The sequence below is a fragment of the Salvelinus alpinus genome, chromosome 2 (assembly GCF_045679555.1).
Source record: "Salvelinus alpinus chromosome 2, SLU_Salpinus.1, whole genome shotgun sequence".
Lineage (NCBI taxonomy): Eukaryota > Metazoa > Chordata > Actinopteri > Salmoniformes > Salmonidae > Salvelinus > Salvelinus alpinus.
Window position 1 is genome coordinate 82,380,565 of NC_092087.1, and position 19,593 is coordinate 82,400,157.

The 19,593-nt window shown below is 47.7% G+C and overlaps 1 protein-coding gene across 1 annotated transcript in view; it reads left to right on the forward strand.

Annotated features, from left to right (window-relative positions):
* The window catches only part of cacna1ab (calcium channel, voltage-dependent, P/Q type, alpha 1A subunit, b), a 336,628-nt gene extending 317,744 nt beyond the window's left edge, over positions 1-18,884 (forward strand). The window contains exons 47-51 of the mRNA XM_071389579.1: positions 1,970-2,008; positions 4,153-4,375; positions 6,519-6,775; positions 8,669-15,099; positions 15,208-18,884. Coding sequence (XP_071245680.1) covers positions 1,970-2,008; positions 4,153-4,375; positions 6,519-6,775; positions 8,669-9,481 — 1,332 coding nt within the window. The 3' untranslated portion in view covers positions 9,482-15,099; positions 15,208-18,884. The remainder of the gene's footprint in view (positions 1-1,969; positions 2,009-4,152; positions 4,376-6,518; positions 6,776-8,668; positions 15,100-15,207) is intronic.
* The last annotated feature ends 709 nt before the right edge of the window (positions 18,885-19,593 follow it).

Consider the following 19,593-nt stretch of genomic DNA (forward strand, 5'->3'; position numbering starts at 1 on the left):
GTGTGTTGTCTGTTGGTTACTGTAAGACTGTAGGAGCGTGTTGTCTGTTGTCATGTGTGTGTGTGTGTGTGTGTGTGTGTGTGTGTGTGTGTGTGTGTGTGTGTGTGTGTGTGTGTGTGTGTGTGTGTGTGTGTGTGTGTGTGTGTGTGTGTTGGTAGCATTGAAGCGTAGTAGTGTTTAGTAGTGGAATATGTTGCGTTATACTGTATCTGAAAAGCTTTAGTGCGGCATCGGTAGTGTGGTAGTTTAAGATCACCTGGCACCCTATTCCCTTTGTAGTGCACTACTTTTGACCAGATCCCATACTGTAGGGCTCTGGTCAAAAGTAATGCATTTTGTAGAGATTAGGGTGCCATTTGGAACGCTGGCTAATAGCCTATGAACTGTATAGTATGAAACACCCCCACCTGTGCTCTCCTCACTGACTGTGTCTAACACTGCTCTGCCCTACAGAGTGTACACGATGCTGCGGTAAGTGTGCGTGCGTGTGTGTCAGTGAGCAACGTGTTTTATTGTCTCTCTTTTCCTCCCTCTCTCTCTCTCACCCTCCTCTCTCTTGTGTGTTCTCGTTGGCCCTTCACCAATTAACTGGATCTCTCTATTGTTCTGCTCTCTTTCTTCTTCCTTTGAACCTCCCTGCCCTCTAATGTCTCATCCTCACTTCTCTCCTTTCTTCATCGTGGTCTTTCTCTACCTCCTTCCCAACTTTTTTACCTTCCCTTCGTCCTCTGTTTCCCATCCCTCCCCCTCATTCCTCTCTCCCATACCAACCCCACCTCTCTTTCTATACCCTACCCTTTCCTCCTCCCCACTCATCCTTTTCCCCTCATCCTTCTCTCCCCCCTTCCTCTCTCCATCCCTCTCGCTCCCTGGGTCTTGGTGGCTATGCTGTGCCCAATGGCTCTGTCCTCCGGTGCTGTTTGTTTTTGTCTCTCCCTTCCTCTCCCTTCCTCTCCCTTCCTCTCCTCTCCCTTCCTCTCCTCTCCCTTCCTCTCTCCCTTCCTCTCCGCTCCCTTCTTCTCCGCTCCCTTCTTCTCCTCTCCTCTCCTCTCCCTTCCTCTCCGCTTCCTTCTTCTCTGCTCCCTTCCTCTCCTCTCCCTTCTTCTCCTCTCCTTTCCTCTCCCTTCTTCTCCGCTCCCTTCTTCTCCGCTCCCTTCTTCTCCGTTCCCTTCCTCTCCGCTCCCTTCTTCTCCTCTCCTCTCCTCTCCATTCCTCTCCGCTTCCTTCTCCACTCCCTTCCTTTCCTCTCCCTTCTTCTCCCTTCTTCTCCTCTCCCTTTCTCTCCTCTCCCTTCTTCTCCTCTCCTTTCCTTTCCCTTCTTCTCCGCTCCCTTCTTCTCTTCTCCTTTCCTTTCCCTTCTTCTCCGCTCCCTTCTTCTCCACTCCCTTTCTTTCCTCCCCCTTCTTCTCCCTTCTTCTCCTCTCCCTTCCTCTCCTCTCCCTTCTTCTCCTCTCCTTTCCTTTCCCTTCTTCTCTGCTCCCTTCTTCTCCGCTCCCTTCTTCTCTTCTCCTTTCCTCTCCCTTCTTCTCTGCTCCCTTCTTCTCTGCTCCCTTCTTCTCCGCTCCCTTCTTCTCTTCTCCTTTCCTCTCCCTTCTTCTCCGCTCCCTTCTTCTCTGCTCCCTTCTTCTCTTCTCCTTTCCTCTCCCTTCTTCTCTGCTCCCTTCTTATCTTCTCCTTTCCTCTCCCTTCTTCTCCACTCCCTTCCTCTCCCTTCTTCTCCTCTTCTTTCCTCTCCCTTCCTTCCTCTCCCTTCCTCTCCGCTCCCTTCTTCTCCTCTCCCTTCCTCTTCTCTCCCTTCCTATCCTCTCTCTTCCTCTTCTCTCTCTTCCTATCCTATCTCTTCCTATCCTCTCCATTCTTCTCCTCTCCCTCTCCTCTCCTTTCCCTGCCTTCCTTTCCTCTCTGTGGCTTCATGACTGTGTGTGTGGCTCTCTGCTCCTCTCCTCTCTGTGTGCCTGTCTGACTACAGCGGAGACGACACAGGCCCCGTGGACATAACCACCTCAGTGTATGTACCCCTGTCTCTCCCTCTCTGTCTCTTTATCTATCTTCCGTTCATTTTATTTCTCTCTCTATCACTCTCTCTCTCTTTTAATGTACCCCTGTCTCTCCCACTATCTCTCTGTCTCTCCCCTATCTCTCTATCTCTGTCTTTCTCTAGCTTAAAAAAAATCCACCTCTCTCTCTCTCTCTCTCTCTCTCTCTCTCTCTCTCTCTCTCTCTCTCCCTCTCTGTGTTTTCCCGTCTGTCTTTCATCTTGTTTCTATGTTCTCCTGTACTCTCCTCTCTCTCTCTGATCCTTTTGTCCCAGTAATGTTGTGTGCTGCCCCCCCACCCCCCACCCTCTGTCCTGTATGCCTGTGTTGCAGTGTTGGTCCACATGGTCTAGAAGGAGGGTCTGCTTGTCTGTCTGTCTGTCTGTCTGTCTGTCTGTCTGTGATTGTCTGTCTGCTGTCTTTGTATGTTTGAGATTGTGATTGCCTCTTGCATTGCCTCTGGGTCGACAGCAAATGTTGAAGCATGATATCGCTAGACGGACATTGCTGACCAATATATAAACATAGTCTTGGCATGTCATGTCAGTCACACCGTGCATGGTATACCATATTGGACATTGGACGCTCTTTGGAAGCTAATTGTGTGTGTGAGCGTCTGGTTACTGCACATGATATGCCGTGCTTCATAGCTAAGCTACATATGGAAGCCAGTCTGAACAACAGAATGCAGCTTGTGAGCTCAGTGGGTGTGTTTATTTCTGGTGTGAGTTGAATGCCCAGCTACTTGAGGAGTACGCATGGCTTGTCCATATACCCATCGGGCCTGTCTGGTTCCCCCATTACAAGACCGAGGGACTTGTATACCTGAATGACTTGAAGAGGTCAGCTCCTAGGTCTGCCTGCTGATACAGGTGTTCTTCATGCTAGTAGCTGGTGGATGTGACTGTGGGTGTCGGTATTGAATGCTACTACGATCTCTAAAAGATAGCATTCTGGATGCATACATGCTTCTGCATACGTGCCATTGGATGCATGTGAGGCATGGTCTATGCTTGTTCTCTCTCTCTCTCTCTCTCTCTCTCTCTCTCTCTCTCTCTCTCTCTGCCTGTCGCTCTCTCATAGTAGGGAAGCATGGTATTGTAGTTGGATGTGCTTGGGGTTGTGGGTTTAGTGAGGTATGGGCTGATAGAGGGATCTTTTGGGATGGTGTACACTCCCACACAGACACTCCCACACAGACACTCCCACACAGACACTCCTACACAGACACTCCCACACAGACACTCCCACACAGACACTCCAACACAGACACTCCCACACAGACACTCCCACACAGACACTCCCACACAGACTGTCCCACACGGACTCTCCCACACAGACACTCCAACACAGACACTCCCACACGGACTGTCCCACACGGACTGTCCCACACAGACACTCCCACACAGACACTCCCACACAGACACTTCAACACAGACACTTCCACATAGACACTCCAACACAGACACTCCCACACAGACACTCCCACACAGACTGTCCCACACAGACTGTCCCACACAGACACTCCCACACAGACTGTCCCACACAGACACTCCCACACAGACACTCCCACACAGACACTCCCACACAGACACTCCAACACAGACACTCCCACACAGACTGTCCCACACAGACACTCCCACACAGACACTCCAACACAGACACTCCAACACAGACACTCCCACACAGACACTCCCACACATACACTCCCACACAGACTCTCCCACACAGACACTCCCACACAGACACTCCCACACTGACTCTCCGAAACTGACTCTCCAACACAGACACTTCAACACAGACACTTCCACACAGACACTCCGACACAGACTCTCCGACACACACTCCCACACAGACAAGTGCATTAACACAAGCAGACACTCTCACACTACACACTACCACCACTACATATTCCTGTACAGAGTGAGTTTTAAACAGTTTGACTTTCTTATTTTCTGCCCGTTCTCTCATTCTCTCTCTTCCATCTCTCTTCTCTCACTTCCATCTCTCTTCTCCCTCTCTACATCTTGCTCCCTCTCCTCCTCCTCTCCTCCCCCTCTCCTCTCCTCTCCCTCCCCCTCTCCTCTCCCTCTCCCTTTCCCTCTCCGTTCTCCAGACCATAACAGACACCAGCCCCATGCGTCGGTCCACCTCCTCTCTGGTCCACGGGCGTTCTGGCAGGGAGAGGGGGGTGAGGCTGGATGACTACAGCCTGGAGAGGGTAGAAGGAGAGGGGAGGCATGGTGGGGGAGCAGGCGGGGGACAACGCAGGGACAGGAGGGATAGGAGCCACCGCACCTCTCAGAGGTCCCTGACCAGATACACAGACGCAGACACAGGTGAGGGAGATGAAGAGTTGGAGAGACACATGCACGTCACACACACACACACACACACACACACACACACACACACACACACACACACACACACACACACACACACACACACACACACACACACACACATACACACACATACACACAGACACATACACACAAACATACACACACACATACACACACACACTTACAGAGGTCCCTTACCAGATAAACGGACACAGACACAGGTGAGAGAGATGCTAGAGTATTTTGACCAAGTTTCCCATTGACCAAGGCCAGTATTCACAAAGTGTCTCAGAGTAGGAGTGCTCATCTAGAATCAGTTTTGCCTTTCAGATCATAATGAACAAAATAACGGGGGGAGCTGATCCTAGATCAGAAATGTCTTGTGGATACTGGCCCTGGTTTCCCTTAGAATAAATAGTCTTTATCCCAGTGCTTTGGAGGATTCTGGATTTCCTGCTTGTTCCCTTCTGAGTCTTCCAACTGGGATTTCTGGTAAACCTGGGAATTTTGCTAATATTGTTAACACTAAGTAAAAGCTCCCAGAAGGGAACGTTTCAAACCAAACTTTTTGGAAAGAAGGTAAAAAGTAGAAAGGTTTAGAGAAACTTTTCAGAGAAAAGTCAAGTTCCATCAGAGGTTTGAGGTAGAAAAGTCCAGTTCCATCAGAGGTTTGAGGTAGAAAAGTCCAGTTCCATCAGGTTTGAGAGAGAAAAGTCAAGTTCCATCAGAGGTTTGAGAGAGAAAAGTCCAGTTCCATCAGGTTTGAGAGAGAAAAGTCAAGTTCCATCAGAGGTTTGAGAGAGAAAAGTCCAGTTCCATCAGGTTTGAGAGAGAAAAGTCCAGTTCCATCAGAGGTTTGAGAGAGAAAAGTCCAGTTCCATCAGGTTTGAGGTAGAAAAGTCCAGTTCCATCAGAGGTTTGAGATAGAAAAGTCCAGTTCCATCAGAGGTTTGAGAGAGAAAAGTCCAGTTCCATCAGAGGTTTGAGGTAGAAAAGTCAAGTTCCATCAGAGGTTTGAGAGAGAAAAGTCAAGTTCCATCAGAGGTTTGAGGTAGAAAAGTCAAGTTCCATCAGAGGTTTGAGAGAGAAAAGTCCAGTTCCATCAGAGGTTTGAGAGAGAAAAGTCAAGTTCCATCAGAGGTTTGAGGTAGAAAAGTCAAGTTCCATCAGAGGTTTGAGAGAGAAAAGTCAAGTTCCATCAGAGGTTTGAGAGAGAAAAGTCCAGTTCCATCAGAGGTTTGAGAGAGAAAAGTCCAGTTCCATCAGAGGTTTGAGGTAGAAAAGTCCAGTTCCATCAGAGGTTTGAGGTAGAAAAGTCCAGTTCCATCAGAGGTTTGAGAGAGAAAAGTCCAGTTCCATCAGAGGTTTGAGAGAGAAAAGTCCAGTTCCATCAGAGGTTTGAGGTAGAAAAGTCCAGTTCCATCAGAGGTTTGAGGTAGAAAAGTCCAGTTCCATCAGAGGTTTGAGGTAGAAAAGTCCAGTTCCATCAGAGGTTTGAGAGAGAAAAGTCAAGTTCCATCAGGTTTGAGAGAGAAAAGTCAAGTTCCATCAGAGGTTTGAGAGAGAAAAGTCCAGTTCCATCAGGTTTGAGAGAGAAAAGTCAAGTTCCATCAGAGGTTTGAGGTAGAAAAGTCCAGTTCCATCAGGTTTGAGAGAGAAAAGTCCAGTTCCATCAGAGGTTTGAGGTAGAAAAGTCCAGTTCCATCAGAGGTTTGAGAGAGAAAAGTCAAGTTCCATCAGAGGTTTGAGAGAGAAAAGTCAAGTTCCATCAGAGGTTTGAGAGAGAAAAGTCCAGTTCCATCAGAGGTTTGAGAGAGAAAAGTCCAGTTCCATCAGAGGTTTGAGAGAGAAAAGTCAAGTTCCATCAGAGGTTTGAGAGAGAAAAGTCCAGTTCCATCAGAGGTTTGAGGTAGAAAAGTCCAGTTCCATCAGGTTTGAGAGAGAAAAGTCCAGTTCCATCAGAGGTTTGAGAGAGAAAAGTCCAGTTCCATCAGAGGTTTGAGAGAGAAAAGTCCAGTTCCATCAAGTTTGAGAGAGAAAAGTCCAGTTCCATCAGAGGTTTGAGAAATTCAAGGAAGTAGACTTTCAGAAGAAACTTTATGGCATAGAAAATATGTCCCCCCTCCTCTTGCAGGGTTGGGCACAGACCTGAGCACCACCACCCAGTCTGGAGAACTCCCCCCCAAAGAGCGTGAACGTGAACGCGGTCGAGCCAAAGACCGCAGGCACCACCATCATCACCACCACCACGGTGGCTCCTTGGAGAAGGAGGGGCGCTTCGGGCCAGACAGACACGGGCCAGAGTTCACCCACAGACACCCCCACGACCAGGGGGACAGACACTGGTCTCGCTCTCCTAGTGAGGGGCCCGACGGACGGGGCCACAGACAGGTGGGCACCACACAGCGACGGACGGGAGATGAGAAGCATAAGCATATACACACAAACATACACACACAAATGCATGTGAAAGTACACACATAGACTCCACATACTGTATACGGCCTCACACACACACAGTCACACACACACACACACACCGTTATTCCTCTCTATAGTATATCTTTCTCAGGGAAGTGGAAGAAGGCCTTCGTCAAGCACCATGGAGAACAGGTGGATTATAATGGTTCTTTCTCATCCCATTGGTGGATATCGAAAACTAACCAATGGAGAAGCAGCTGGAGTGATCTAACCAATAATCTTTGATTTCGAGTTCTGCCTTGATGGTTAACTACCACTACTTACAGATATCAATTTCTCTTTTTCTTTTTCTTTCTTTCTTTGTCACTGTTTCTCTCTGTCCATTTTTCTTGATGTGGCTCTCGTGGCTTCAACGTGTATGTGCTCTTTTGCCTCATTGGCGGTTTGGTTGTTATGGTTTTCAATGTTGCTGTCTTTCCGCTTTTCTTTTCTCTCTCCTTATCTCTGTCTAACTATATCTATCCTCCCTCCTCCTCTCTCTTTATCTCTATCTATCTATATCTATCCTTCTCCTCCGCTCTCTTTATCTCTATCTATCTATATCTATCCCACCTCCTCCTCTCTCCTTATCTCTGTCTATCTATATCTATCCTCCCTCCTCCTCTCTCTTTATCTCTATCTATCTATCTATCTATCTATCTATCTATCTATCTATCTATCTATATCTATCCCCCCTCCTCCTCTCTCTTTATATCTATCTATCTATCTATCTATCTATCTATCTATCTATCTATCTATCTATCTATCTATCTATCTATCTATATCTATCCCCCCTCCTCTCTCTTTATCTCTTTATCTATATCTATCCCCCTCCTCCTCTCTCTTTATCTCTATCTATCTATCTATATCTATCCCCCTCCTCCTCTCTCTTTATCTCTATCTATCTAACTATATCTATCCCCCCTCATCCCCTCTCTTTATCTCTGTCTGTCTATCTATCTAACTATATCTATCCTCCCTCCTCCCCTCTCTTTATCTCTGTCTATCTATCTACCTATATCTATCCTCCCTCCTCCTCTCTCTTTATCTCTGTCTATCTATCTAACTATATCTATCCCCCCTCCTCCCCTCTCTTTATCTCTGTCTATCTATCTAACTATATCTATCCCCCCTCCTCCCCTCTCTTTATCTCTGTCTATCTATCTAACTATATCTATCCCCCCTCCTCCCCTCTCTTTATCTCTGTCTATCTATCTAACTATATCTATCCCCCCTCCTCCCCTCTCTTTATCTCTGTCTATCTATCTACCTATATCTATCCCCCTCCTCCTCTCTCTTTATCTCTGTCTATCTATCTAACTATATCTATCCCCCCTCCTCCCCTCTCTTTATCTCTGTCTATCTATCTAACTATATCTATCCCCCCTCCTCCCCTCTCTTTATCTCTGTCTATCTATCTAACTATATCTATCCCCCCTCCTCCCCTCTCTTTATCTCTGTCTATCTATCTAACTATATCTATCCCCCTCATCCCCTCTCTTTATCTCTGTCTATCTATCTAACTATATATATCCCCCCTCCTCCCCTCTCTTTATCTCTGTCTATCTATCTAACTATATATATCCCCCCTCCTCCCCTCTCTTTATCTCTGTCTATCTATCTAACTATATCTATCCCCCTCCTCCTCTCTCTTTATCACTCTGTCCGTCTCGCTCTGTGTCTGTTTGTCTCTATCTCCTCTCTCTATCTCCTCTCTCTTTCTCTCTGGTCGGTGTGGTTGTGGTCCTGGTTCCTTTGTGGTTGGCTGTGGTTGGTTAATTTTGTGGTGCTTTTTGATTTGCCTTGTCGCCATATTTGCTGTAGGGCAGTAGCTCGGTGAGCGGCAGCCCCGTCCCCTCCACGTCCGGTACCTCCACCCCCCGCCGCGGGCGCCGCCAGCTGCCCCAGACCCCCGCCGTGCCACGCCCCCACGTCACCTACTCCCCAGCCATACGACACCCCAAGCCCACCTACGGAGCAGGTCCCCCTGGACGACTCCGCTCCCCCTCCCCCCGACACTTCTCCCCCCCGGAGCACGACGGAGGGGGGTATCACCGTCCGCCATCGCGTCACGTTTCCCCGCTTGAGCACGGAGGGTCGAGGCACGGGTCTCCGAGATCGGCCCGGCACCAGTCGGGGTCTCGTTCACCTCCGCCCCACCATGGGTCACCCCGGTCCCCCCGCCACGGGCGCTGGAGCGGTCCCCCTCCCGGGGATAGTCTGGAGAGCGAGGGCGGCCCATTCTATGAGCGTGACTGCGAGTACGAGCGCCAGCATGAGCCGCCCGCCTACGAGCAGAGCCTCAGCAACCCACATCCCCACGGCAACCCCCACCCGCACGGCAACCCCCACCCGCACGGCAACCCGCACCCACGCTCCCCCAGGACTGCCCGGCACGGGGGCGGCGTGGGCCCACCACCTCCACTTGCTCCCCCTCACCCCCGACGAGTCCCAAATGGTTACCGCTCGTCTTCGCCCTCCCCGCACCGGCGAGGGCCCCCACATCAACACCCCCATCCAGGGGGACCACCCCAACGGTCCCCCCCTCATCACCGGGTCCCCCATGGAGGCCCCAGAGGCCCCCGGAAGGGCCTGCACGAACCCTACAGCGAGACGGACGAGGACGACTGGTGCTAGCACAGCGAAGGAACAGAAGAACGAGGGAGGAGAGGAAGAGAGGAAAAGGAGGGAGGAGAGGAGTCTCTCCGTCTCCCCCGTCCTCTGTTCTTCGTTATGCAGACTTGAATGAAGGGTAAAGGGATGCAGAAGGGGGTGAGGAAAGGAGGAGAGGAGAATTTGGGAGAAGTCTCTCCATCTCTCTACCTCCACCCTGAGACTCAGACTTGGATGGAATGATGAAGGATGGAGGGATGGTTAGAGGAGAGGAGGCACACTGTGTGGGTGTGTGAGACTCTAAACTCAGAGCAAACATGACAAAGAGAGACAGCTATAAGGCAGAACTACGCACCTCTCCTCTTCTCCTCTGTCTCAACTACCATACCCAGAGTTCTCAGCGTGCCCAGGGGGGAGTGGACCGAGGGATGGTGGAGAGGTGCTGACGGAGGTGTGGAGAGGGAAGAAAGAACAAAAGAATGAAAGGAAGGGAGGAGCATGTATATTAAGTTACAAGTGGCCAATGAATGGTAAATATAAGCTCATCTCCCAGACTGTTTAGGAGATAGGTGGGTTAGTTAAGTTAAGCTATACCTGGGTGCTCTTGCTGTTCTGTCATTCTATTCTACTAGCCTGATAAGTGTTAGGAGCTAACAGCTAAACGCTAGCTAGCTAACACTGCTCTTGGTCTAACCTAGACGGACATGTTTAAAAGAAAAAACAACGAAAACCCATGCCAGGACCCCCTATCCTTATACACGCCAAGCTATGCCTCCAGAAAAATCTAACTTGAAGACTAAAGAACAGAAAACAAAAACAAACTTTGGAAAAAAAAGAGGAGAAAAAAAGGGAGAACAACCACTTTAACTTAAACTTTCCTTAAAGGGACTGGACTAGAACCAGGAAGCTCCGCCTCTACTGCAAAAACCAGCCAATGACAGAGCTGGCTGATATTTGATGAGTTTTATCATCTCCTGTTTACTGTTACAGACTCACGAAATGCTGACGACGGACCTGGTGTGACCTCACTTCCTGTGGGTGGGGCCTAGTGTGACATCACGTCCTGTTCCGGTGGGTGGGGCCACAGGGGAGGGGCTGGGGGCAGAGTCATGGACCCTTAGGGGGCGTAGTTTGTTTGCCCCCACTATCTTCTCTCCCCCCTTCCTCTCTCCTCCATCCTGCCGAAAAAGAAAGGACAGGAAAGGAAAATGATGGGAGGAGGAGCGGAAAGAAGGGAAGGGAGGGAAAAGACCATTTCTTCAGTATTTCTTCTATCGATTACTTCTTCTTCTTCTAGTTCTTCTTCTTGGACATTGGAGCTTGGTTCTTCTGTTGCATTCGCTCAAGCCTCTGTTAATCCGTTATGATGCATGAAGGAATTTAACAACAAAAAAATACCTAGAGAGAAAATCTACTGTTGGGGATATGGGGGCATATTGGGTTTATCGAACATTTACATTTTAGGTTTTGATTGAAGAAGTTCTCTTTTTCTGACTCTCTCTCTCTCTCTCTCTCTCTGACTCTCTCTCTCTCTCTCTCTCTCTCTCTCTCTCTCTGACTCTGTCTATCATCATGCGTTTGTTTATTGGGTAAATATTTGTTCTATATCACCCTAAGGATCCGATGGACAACCTCTTTTAAGTTTGATTTCCGCCCAATAGGGTTTTAAAAGCTACCATTTTCTTATCTTGAAAGTACTCCTAAGTTCCTGAGATACTCCTAAATTTTACTAAGATACTCCTGTTGTACTGAGATACTCCTAAATTTTACTAAGATATTCCTGTTGTACTAAGATATTCCTAAATTGTTTTGAGGAATAAGTAAGAATTGAGAGAGCTGTGAGGAGAGAGAGAACTTCAACCTCTTTAAATAATTGATTTGTATTGTTAATAATGACGATGGTCCTATAAATACTGATATCAATGTCAATGCAAAACGATGAATGATGATAGTTGTTTGCCGTAGATCTGTTGTCATGTTTTTTGGAGTTTCAATCTGCTGTGTCATCTAGTTTTCATCGTTTATTTTCCTTGGGTTCTGTTCAAACTGTTCCCAAACTGTTCCCAAACTGTCCCAAACCTGTTTCCCAAACCTGTTTCCCAAACCTGTTTCCCAAACTGTTCCAAACCTGTTTCCCAAACTGTTTCCCAAACCTGTTTCCCAAACTGTTCCAAACTGTTCCAAAACGCCTTTAACCGGGTCCGATACATGCAACACGCATAAACTTTTCAGGGAGGGGTTAGATGTCGGATTGTGATTGTGAGCAACACAGATAGAACTGTGTAGCGTTGTGTAACGCAGCTCTTTACCTCTGATTGGTCCCCCCTCAGTGGTAGACAGAGAACCGGGGCCACGTTCAGTAGCCAAATGTTGTCAAACGTTGCAGATAGAAATGTCATTAACAGAGCCGACGTGGTTCCTTATTCTACATGTAAGAGATGCATGTTTGTTCTAAATAGCATTTTTCTATCCGAGCGTTCCAAAAACATTGTGTCCTGCTGAGTGCGCCCCAGTCATAGGCAAATGAACCGGCCAACCAACCGCCAGACCTCCACAAAGTATCTGATTTACAGCTAGCTGTGAACCATAGAGTTAGAAAGAGGACTTATACCGGGTTATATCCACCTAGAGCCCTCTTTTTACCTCTATGTTGTGAACGAGCTCCACCTCACATCCCCAAGAGCTCTCCACTAGCTGTCTAGTCTCCCTGTCTTTCTGATTTCCCATGACATGTTTAGCATTGAGCTGCTTGCTTTACCAAGCCAGAGGAGAACATTCTAGAAACATTTTATAATCTCTAAGACGTTCTAGAAACTCTCGTCTAGACTCTAGAAACTCTAGTACATTCTAGAGCATTCTTTAGACAGGTAAGCTAACATGATTGTTTCCAGATGTTTTGGATTAAAACATATTTATTTTGCTATGATTACAGTTATGTAGATTGTAACAGATATTCCCTATCATAACTCGTAAAATGATAGATACAATATAGATATATAGAGATATAAAAATGTATATATTATAGAGAGATAAACATACTTTTATTTACTTCAAACACTCTAGCTACGTGGCTAGAGCTCAGAAACTCTCCATTGAAATCAGCTACACAGATTCAAATTGCACTTTGTCACTGTAGCTCCACACAATATCCCACTACAAACTCTATGCAGATCTATCCAACATCCATTTCTCCTTTACCATTACAGTGCAGAGTGGTTGTGCCATTATATATAAATTACAATACGTAAGTGAGCGCATAGAAATAGAATGTGTAGAACAGGCATCCCAATTCAAGTCAATGATGGCATATCTATAGATTATATCTCTATGGGTCAGATAGTGTAGTGTCAGATAGTATATATACAGCATTTTAATATAGATGGATAGAACTATATAGATAGAGGGTATGCCCACATCGTTTTGCTTTTGCACAATCACTCACGATATCCTTATCCTTCATAGCACATCTTTCCTTTATTTTTTACCCTCTTGCAGTGTTTTGTCCTCTCCTGCTCCCTCTATCGTTCTCCCAAGCTGTCCAATCCCATATACCACCCCTGCCCTCCGTATAGGTAGGTCCAGAGAGAGAGGGGGGGCCTACATATACCACCCCTGCCCTCCGTATAGGTAGGTCCAGAGAGAGAGGGGGGGCCTACATATACCACCACTGCCCTCCGTATAGGTAGGTCCAGAGAGAGAGGGGGGGCCTACATATACCACCCCTGCCCTCCGTATAGGTAGGTCCAGAGAGAGAGGGGGGGCCTACATATACCACCCCTGCCCTCCGTATAGGTAGGTCCAGAGAGAGAGGGGGGGCCTACATATACCACCCCTGCCCTCCGTATAGGTAGGTCCAGAGAGAGAGGGGGGGCCTACATATACCACCCCTGCCCTCCGTATAGGTAGGTCCAGAGAGAGAGGGGGGCCTACATATACCACCTCTGCCCTCCGTATAGGTAGGTCCAGAGAGAGAGGGGGGGGCCTACATATACCACCTCTGCCCTCTGTATAGGTAGGTCCAGAGAGAGAGGGGGGGGCCTACATATACCACCCCTGCCCTCTGTATAGGTAGGTCCAGAGAGAGAGGGGGGGGCCTACATATACCACCCCTGCCCTCCGTATAGGTAGGTCCAGAGAGAGAGGGGGGGGGCCTACACATACCACCCCTGCCCTCTGTATAGGTAGGTCCAGAGAGAGAGGGGGGGGGGGCCTACATATACCACCCCTGCCCTCCGTATAGGTAGGTCCAGAGAGAGAGGGGGGGGGCCTACATATACCACCCCTGCCCTCCGTATAGGTAGGTCCAGAGAGAGAGGGGGGGCCTACATATACCACCCCTGGCCTCCGTATAGGTAGGTCCAGAGAGAGAGGGGGGGGGCCTACATATACCACCCCTACCCTCCGTATAGGTAGGTCCAGAGAGAGAGGGGGGGGGCCTACATATACCACCCCTGCCCTCTGTATAGGTAGGTCCAGAGAGAGAGGGGGGCCTACATATACCACCCCTGCCCTCCGTATAGGTAGGTCCAGAGAGAGAGGGGGGCCTACATATACCACCCCTGCCCTCCGTATAGGTAGGTCCAGAGAGAGAGGGGGGGTCTACATATACCACCCCTGCCCTCTGTATAGGTAGGTCCAGAGAGGGGGGGGGGGACCTACATATACCACCCCTGCCCTCTGTATAGGTAGGTCCAGAGAGAGAGGGGGGAGACCTACATATACCACCCCTGCCCTCCGTATAGGTAGGTCCAGAGAGAGAGGGGGGGGGGCCTACATATACCACCCCTGCCCTCTGTATAGGTAGGTCCAGAGAGAGAGGGGGGCCTACATATACCACCCCTGCCCTCCGTATAGGTAGGTCCAGAGAGAGAGGGGGGAGACCTACATATACCACCCCTGCCCTCTGTATAGGTAGGTCCAGAGAGAGGGGGGGGGCCTACATATACCACCTCTACCCTCCGTATAGGTAGGTCCAGAGAGAGAGGGGGGGAGACCTACATATACCACCTCTGCCCTCTGTATAGGTAGGTCCAGAGAGAGAGGGGGGGAGACCTACATATACCACCTCTACCCTCCGTATAGGTAGGTCCAGAGAGAGAGGGGGGCCTACATATACCACCCCTGCACTCCGTATAGGTAGGTCCAGAGAGAGAGGGGGGGAGACCTACATATACCACCTCTGCCCTCTGTATAGGTAGGTCCAGAGAGAGAGGGGGGAGACCTACATATACCACCCCTGCCCTCTGTATAGGTAGGTCCAGAGAGAGGGGGGGGAGACCTACATATACCACCCCTGCCCTCCGTATAGGTAGGTCCAGAGAGAGAGGGGGGAGACCTACATATACCACCCCTGCCCTCCGTATAGGTAGGTCCAGAGAGAGAGGGGGGGCCTACATATACCACCCCTGCCCTCCGTATAGGTAGGTCCAGAGAGAGAGGGGGGAGACCTACATATACCACCCCTGCCCTCCGTATAGGTAGGTCCAGAGAGAGAGGGGGGGCCTACATATACCACCCCTGCCCTCCGTATAGGTAGGTCCAGAGAGAGAGGGGGGGCCTACATATACCACCCCTGCCCTCTGTATAGGTAGGTCCAGAGAGAGAGGGGGGGCCTACATATACCACCCCTGCCCTCCGTATAGGTAGGTCCAGAGAGAGGGGGGGGGCCTACATATACCACCCCTGCCCTCCGTATAGGTAGGTCCAGAGAGAGGGGGGGCCTACATATACCACCCCTGCCCTCCGTATAGGTAGGTCCAGAGAGAGGGGGGGCCTACATCAGAGGGGTGTTTATCTACCCTGAAACCCCAGTGCCTCAGTGCCTTCTGTTTTCAGAGTCACATCTACCCTTCCCCACTCGCCCCTCCCCCTCCCCCTCGCCCCCTACTGTGGTTGATCAACATCAACCACACTACGCCTTAAAGAGTCCTAGTCGCTGTCTGTGGGCAGGTAGCGGTTGGGAGCAAGGCAGTAGGGACTGGGCTTTGCTTAGTTGGTTGGAACAGTGAGTAAAGCGCAGGAAGAGAGGGGAATGGAAACTACTTTTGATATGGCGGCCATTTTGGGGATCTCCTTTGCCCAGTTTCACACAGTGTAGTGAGATACTGTAATTGCAGGGGCGAAAAGGCAATGATTTGTTTACTTCTCAGGTGTCTCTAGAGATAGATAGCTAGATAGATAGAATCTACACTATATAATAGGCAGTTAGTCAGTTATATCATATAATATGATATAAATTTATGAAATCATATGAAAAAATATAGGCCTAGGGTTTGAGTTACTGTATGGTTTGTTATCTGGCATGGGCATTTGTAATGTCTTCCCTTCTCCCCTTAACCTCCATTACAGACCACCTACCATTCATCATGAATCTGCCGCTGAAAACTACTTGCACTTGACACTGTGGGTGTCCACTGATCAGGCAGGAAACTGACTACTCCATTTGGGCTCAGCAACACCAACATGCTTGTCCAGAATTGTAACTGCGGAACCAAAATGGCTGACACCGACACACAACACTGCCATTGAATTAAAGCATGTTGTGTGGATTGTGTGCTCCAACCATTATAAAATGAATGACCATTTTAAGGGGTTTATTTTATTTATTTATTTTTAAATCCAGAAGATTTGTGAAAAGGAGGATTTACGAAGTTTATAGTTTACTCTCAATCGTTCATCCATCCATCCTACGTTCCAATCCATTTATTTTTTGTCTTTCCTTTCTATTTCTGATGTGACTTCTTGATCGACTCTCTCTATCATTTTTTCCTCCTCTTTGAGAAAGCAGACGTCCTGCGAAAGCCAATCCAACCCCATTCACTCAATCGATCAACTGTTGTGCGTTTGTGAAATGATGTAAATGATTGGTGTGTGAGGCTAGTGTGTGTTGAAACAGAAATAAGGGCTCTTCTAACAAACTAAAGGGGTTTCATGTACAGGCAGGTACAGTAGTGCTGCCAAAAGTCATCTGTATGTATCTCAAACCATACAGTGGTGTGGTCTCCCCTTGTACAGCACTAGGTGTGTGCATGCGTGTGTGTTGGGGTCAAAGGTCAGGGTGAGAGAGTCTATGTGGGGGGGGGGGGCACAGCAGGGGGTACGTTCCGCTGAGGTGAAACGTAATGGTATGTTCTGCTGAGGTGAAACGTTCTGGAAAAGAACAGATAGAAATGTAATGAATAGAGCTGACACGACACCCTTTTCTGTCAGACTGACAAGCATATCCGTTCTACTTGATGCATTTCTATCTGAATGTTTTCTGTAACATTTGCACCCTCCTGAACAGACCCCGGTTAGAAGTAGTGTCACAAGTCACATTATTTCACAAATGGCACTGGAACGTTCTTGGTTCATTTTCTAGCTCCGCCTTCTTCCGCTTGCCAATACAGCCTTCATTATGATGTCATCAGCTGCCATTTTCTCATTGACCTCCACCTGCATCCCCCAGCTCATTTTGGAGTGGAGGGTCACCAACCTCATCAGGGCTGGGTTTACTGGCATGACAGTGAGACATTCCTCTGTGTCTGTGTGTTTGCTACGTGTGTGTGCGTGTGTGTGAGTGAGAGAGTGTGTGCATGAGTGAGTGCGTACGTGCGTGTGTTCACACCTCATCTACAGTAAGTTATCTTCAGTGCCTTACACTGTACAGTAGGAACCAAATCTTCTTTGTAGATAGACAACACACACTGCACTGAATAACGCTTTCATAATGTTTCCATAACATTTTCTCTCCAACTGTACTCTTCTCTCCATCCAGTATTGCCTCACCTACCATTCTATTCCTTCTCTCTCTGTGATCGACGAGTAAGGTCTGGAGGGAGGGCATGGGTGAATGAATAGGTGATCGTTGTGTTGGGTCTGTCATCATTCTCTTTCTCTCTCTGTACATTTGCTCTGTAAACTCTTCTTGTGTACATCTTCCATAAACTTTCTGAAACAATCAGACCATGTCCATCTATTTTCTCTTTTATCGCCCCTCAATTTATTTTTCAACATTTACATTTCAATCATTTAGCAGATGCTCTAATCCATTGCGACATAGTGTCTACAACATCATTCCCACTCTTTAATTGTGCTTGAAGTCTCACTCAAGTAATGTCCATGTACATGTTATACCATACATGAACACAAGGTGGTGCACTCATGCTTTAAACAGAGTGTACATTGGTCGACATAACGTACCATTCAAAGGCCTATGTGTATGTTGTCATTATATTGTTTTCGCAGGAGAACGGGTGAGTATCGTGTGTGTATGTGTGCATGTGCATGTTTGGAGACTTCAGTGAGTCTATGTGGACGTGTGTGTGTGTGTGTGTGTGTGTGTGTGTGTGTGTGTGTGTGTGTGTGTGTGTGTGTGTGTGTGTGTGTGTTTGTGTGTGTGTGTGTGTGCGTGCATGTGTGTGTCTTTACGTGACAACACACACACACACAGCGACAACACCAAGATTCTTGACGACCGTGGGTGTGATTGATTCTAGAGATGTGTGGAGGGTCTTCTACTGTCACCATGGAAACCCTCAAGGCCCCTGACTCTTCATTCCATACAGTCTCCCAGCCATCACATTATAATATCACAATACCATCAATTTGTCCCATAGACACTGATTTAAGATCCGTTTTCAGTGTTAACCTCCTTATGGTGAAGCATAGGAGTGAGGTGGGGTGAATCTACAGTAGAAACCATACCATATCAGTCCAGTGCCACAGTAGAGAACCATACAGGACAGGAGTCCTTTTAGGAAGCAAGAAGAGAAAAGACACGACATAACTACATGGCAATTTAAGATAAAAAGATAAGTATTTAAATAACAGATTTGCATGTGCAATGTGCATGCCACTACGTGGGGTTAAATAAGTCAACTTCAGGAATAAAATAAAATAAAAAATATTAAGAGAAAAAAAGTATATATATATGTATAAATATATATAGATAGATGTTTTTAAGAGCAATGTGTTCCTTTTTCTTCTATTTTTAAAAACAAACAACTGGAGAAAAAAACTTGGACAAAAAAAATAGATAGATAATCTTTAAAAAGAAGAACTTTGGTGATGTAATCAAAGAATGTTTTTGTTTGTTACTTGCCAGTTAATTCACTAAAGAGCTGCGACGGCGGGGAGGTAGACGATTTAACACTTTAAACAAAATGTTGAAACATTACATTAAAACAACAAAAATTAAGAAAAGATAAATAAAAAATAAACATGGAATGAAGGAATACATTTTTCCTTAATTAAAGAAAAACAAAAATCCCTTGATTGAGAGTCTTGAGAGCTGCCTGATGACTCTGGTTATGATGTTACCCGTTTATTCCGGCTATGAAATCTCTTTTTCTCTCGCTCTCTATCTCTCTGCTATTTCTACCAGTGCATTTTGTTACTCCGAACAGAACTCTTCCTAAGGAACCTGAATAAAACCAGAGAGAATGCATTCTACCGACCCTCTGACTCCTTAATGCGTCTGTGTATAACACACACACACACACACACACACACACACACACACACACACACACACACACACACACACACACACACACACACACACACACACACAGAAAATGCATTCAATCTATCCTCTGTATCCATCCTTAATCTGCATATAGAACACACACTGAACGATTTCAACCTATATCCTCTGTTTCCTTCCCTTCTTCCTTGGTTCCTTCGTATCCTCAAGACAGGAATGGTTTGGTTTGTGGGAAGTCCAAACTACACACAAACACACCTACAGAGTATGGTACTTCCTCACATTGTGCAGCAGACACACACACCCATTCAGTGAGGCATCCCCAACCACCTTTTACTGTGTGACTCCACAACCCCCACCCACCAACACCCTCCCTCTCTTCCTCTATCCTCACGTTTTATTGACATCCTTTCCTCCTTTCCTTCCCCTCTCCCTGTATCATCCTGTAATGTCCTTCCTGCTCTCCTGTCCTTTTTCTCTCCCTCTCCAGTCTACCCCCCTCCCTTCCTCCTACGTAGGCGCTCGTCGGACAATTACCTCAGTGTACACTGACACGCACAGCACAGCGGGGGAAGCCACGAGTGATGTCACATAGTCATAGAACATAAAGTATTCACAGCTTTATCCACTCACTCTTTCTCTCTTATCTTCTAGGTCATTTACTCTGTCT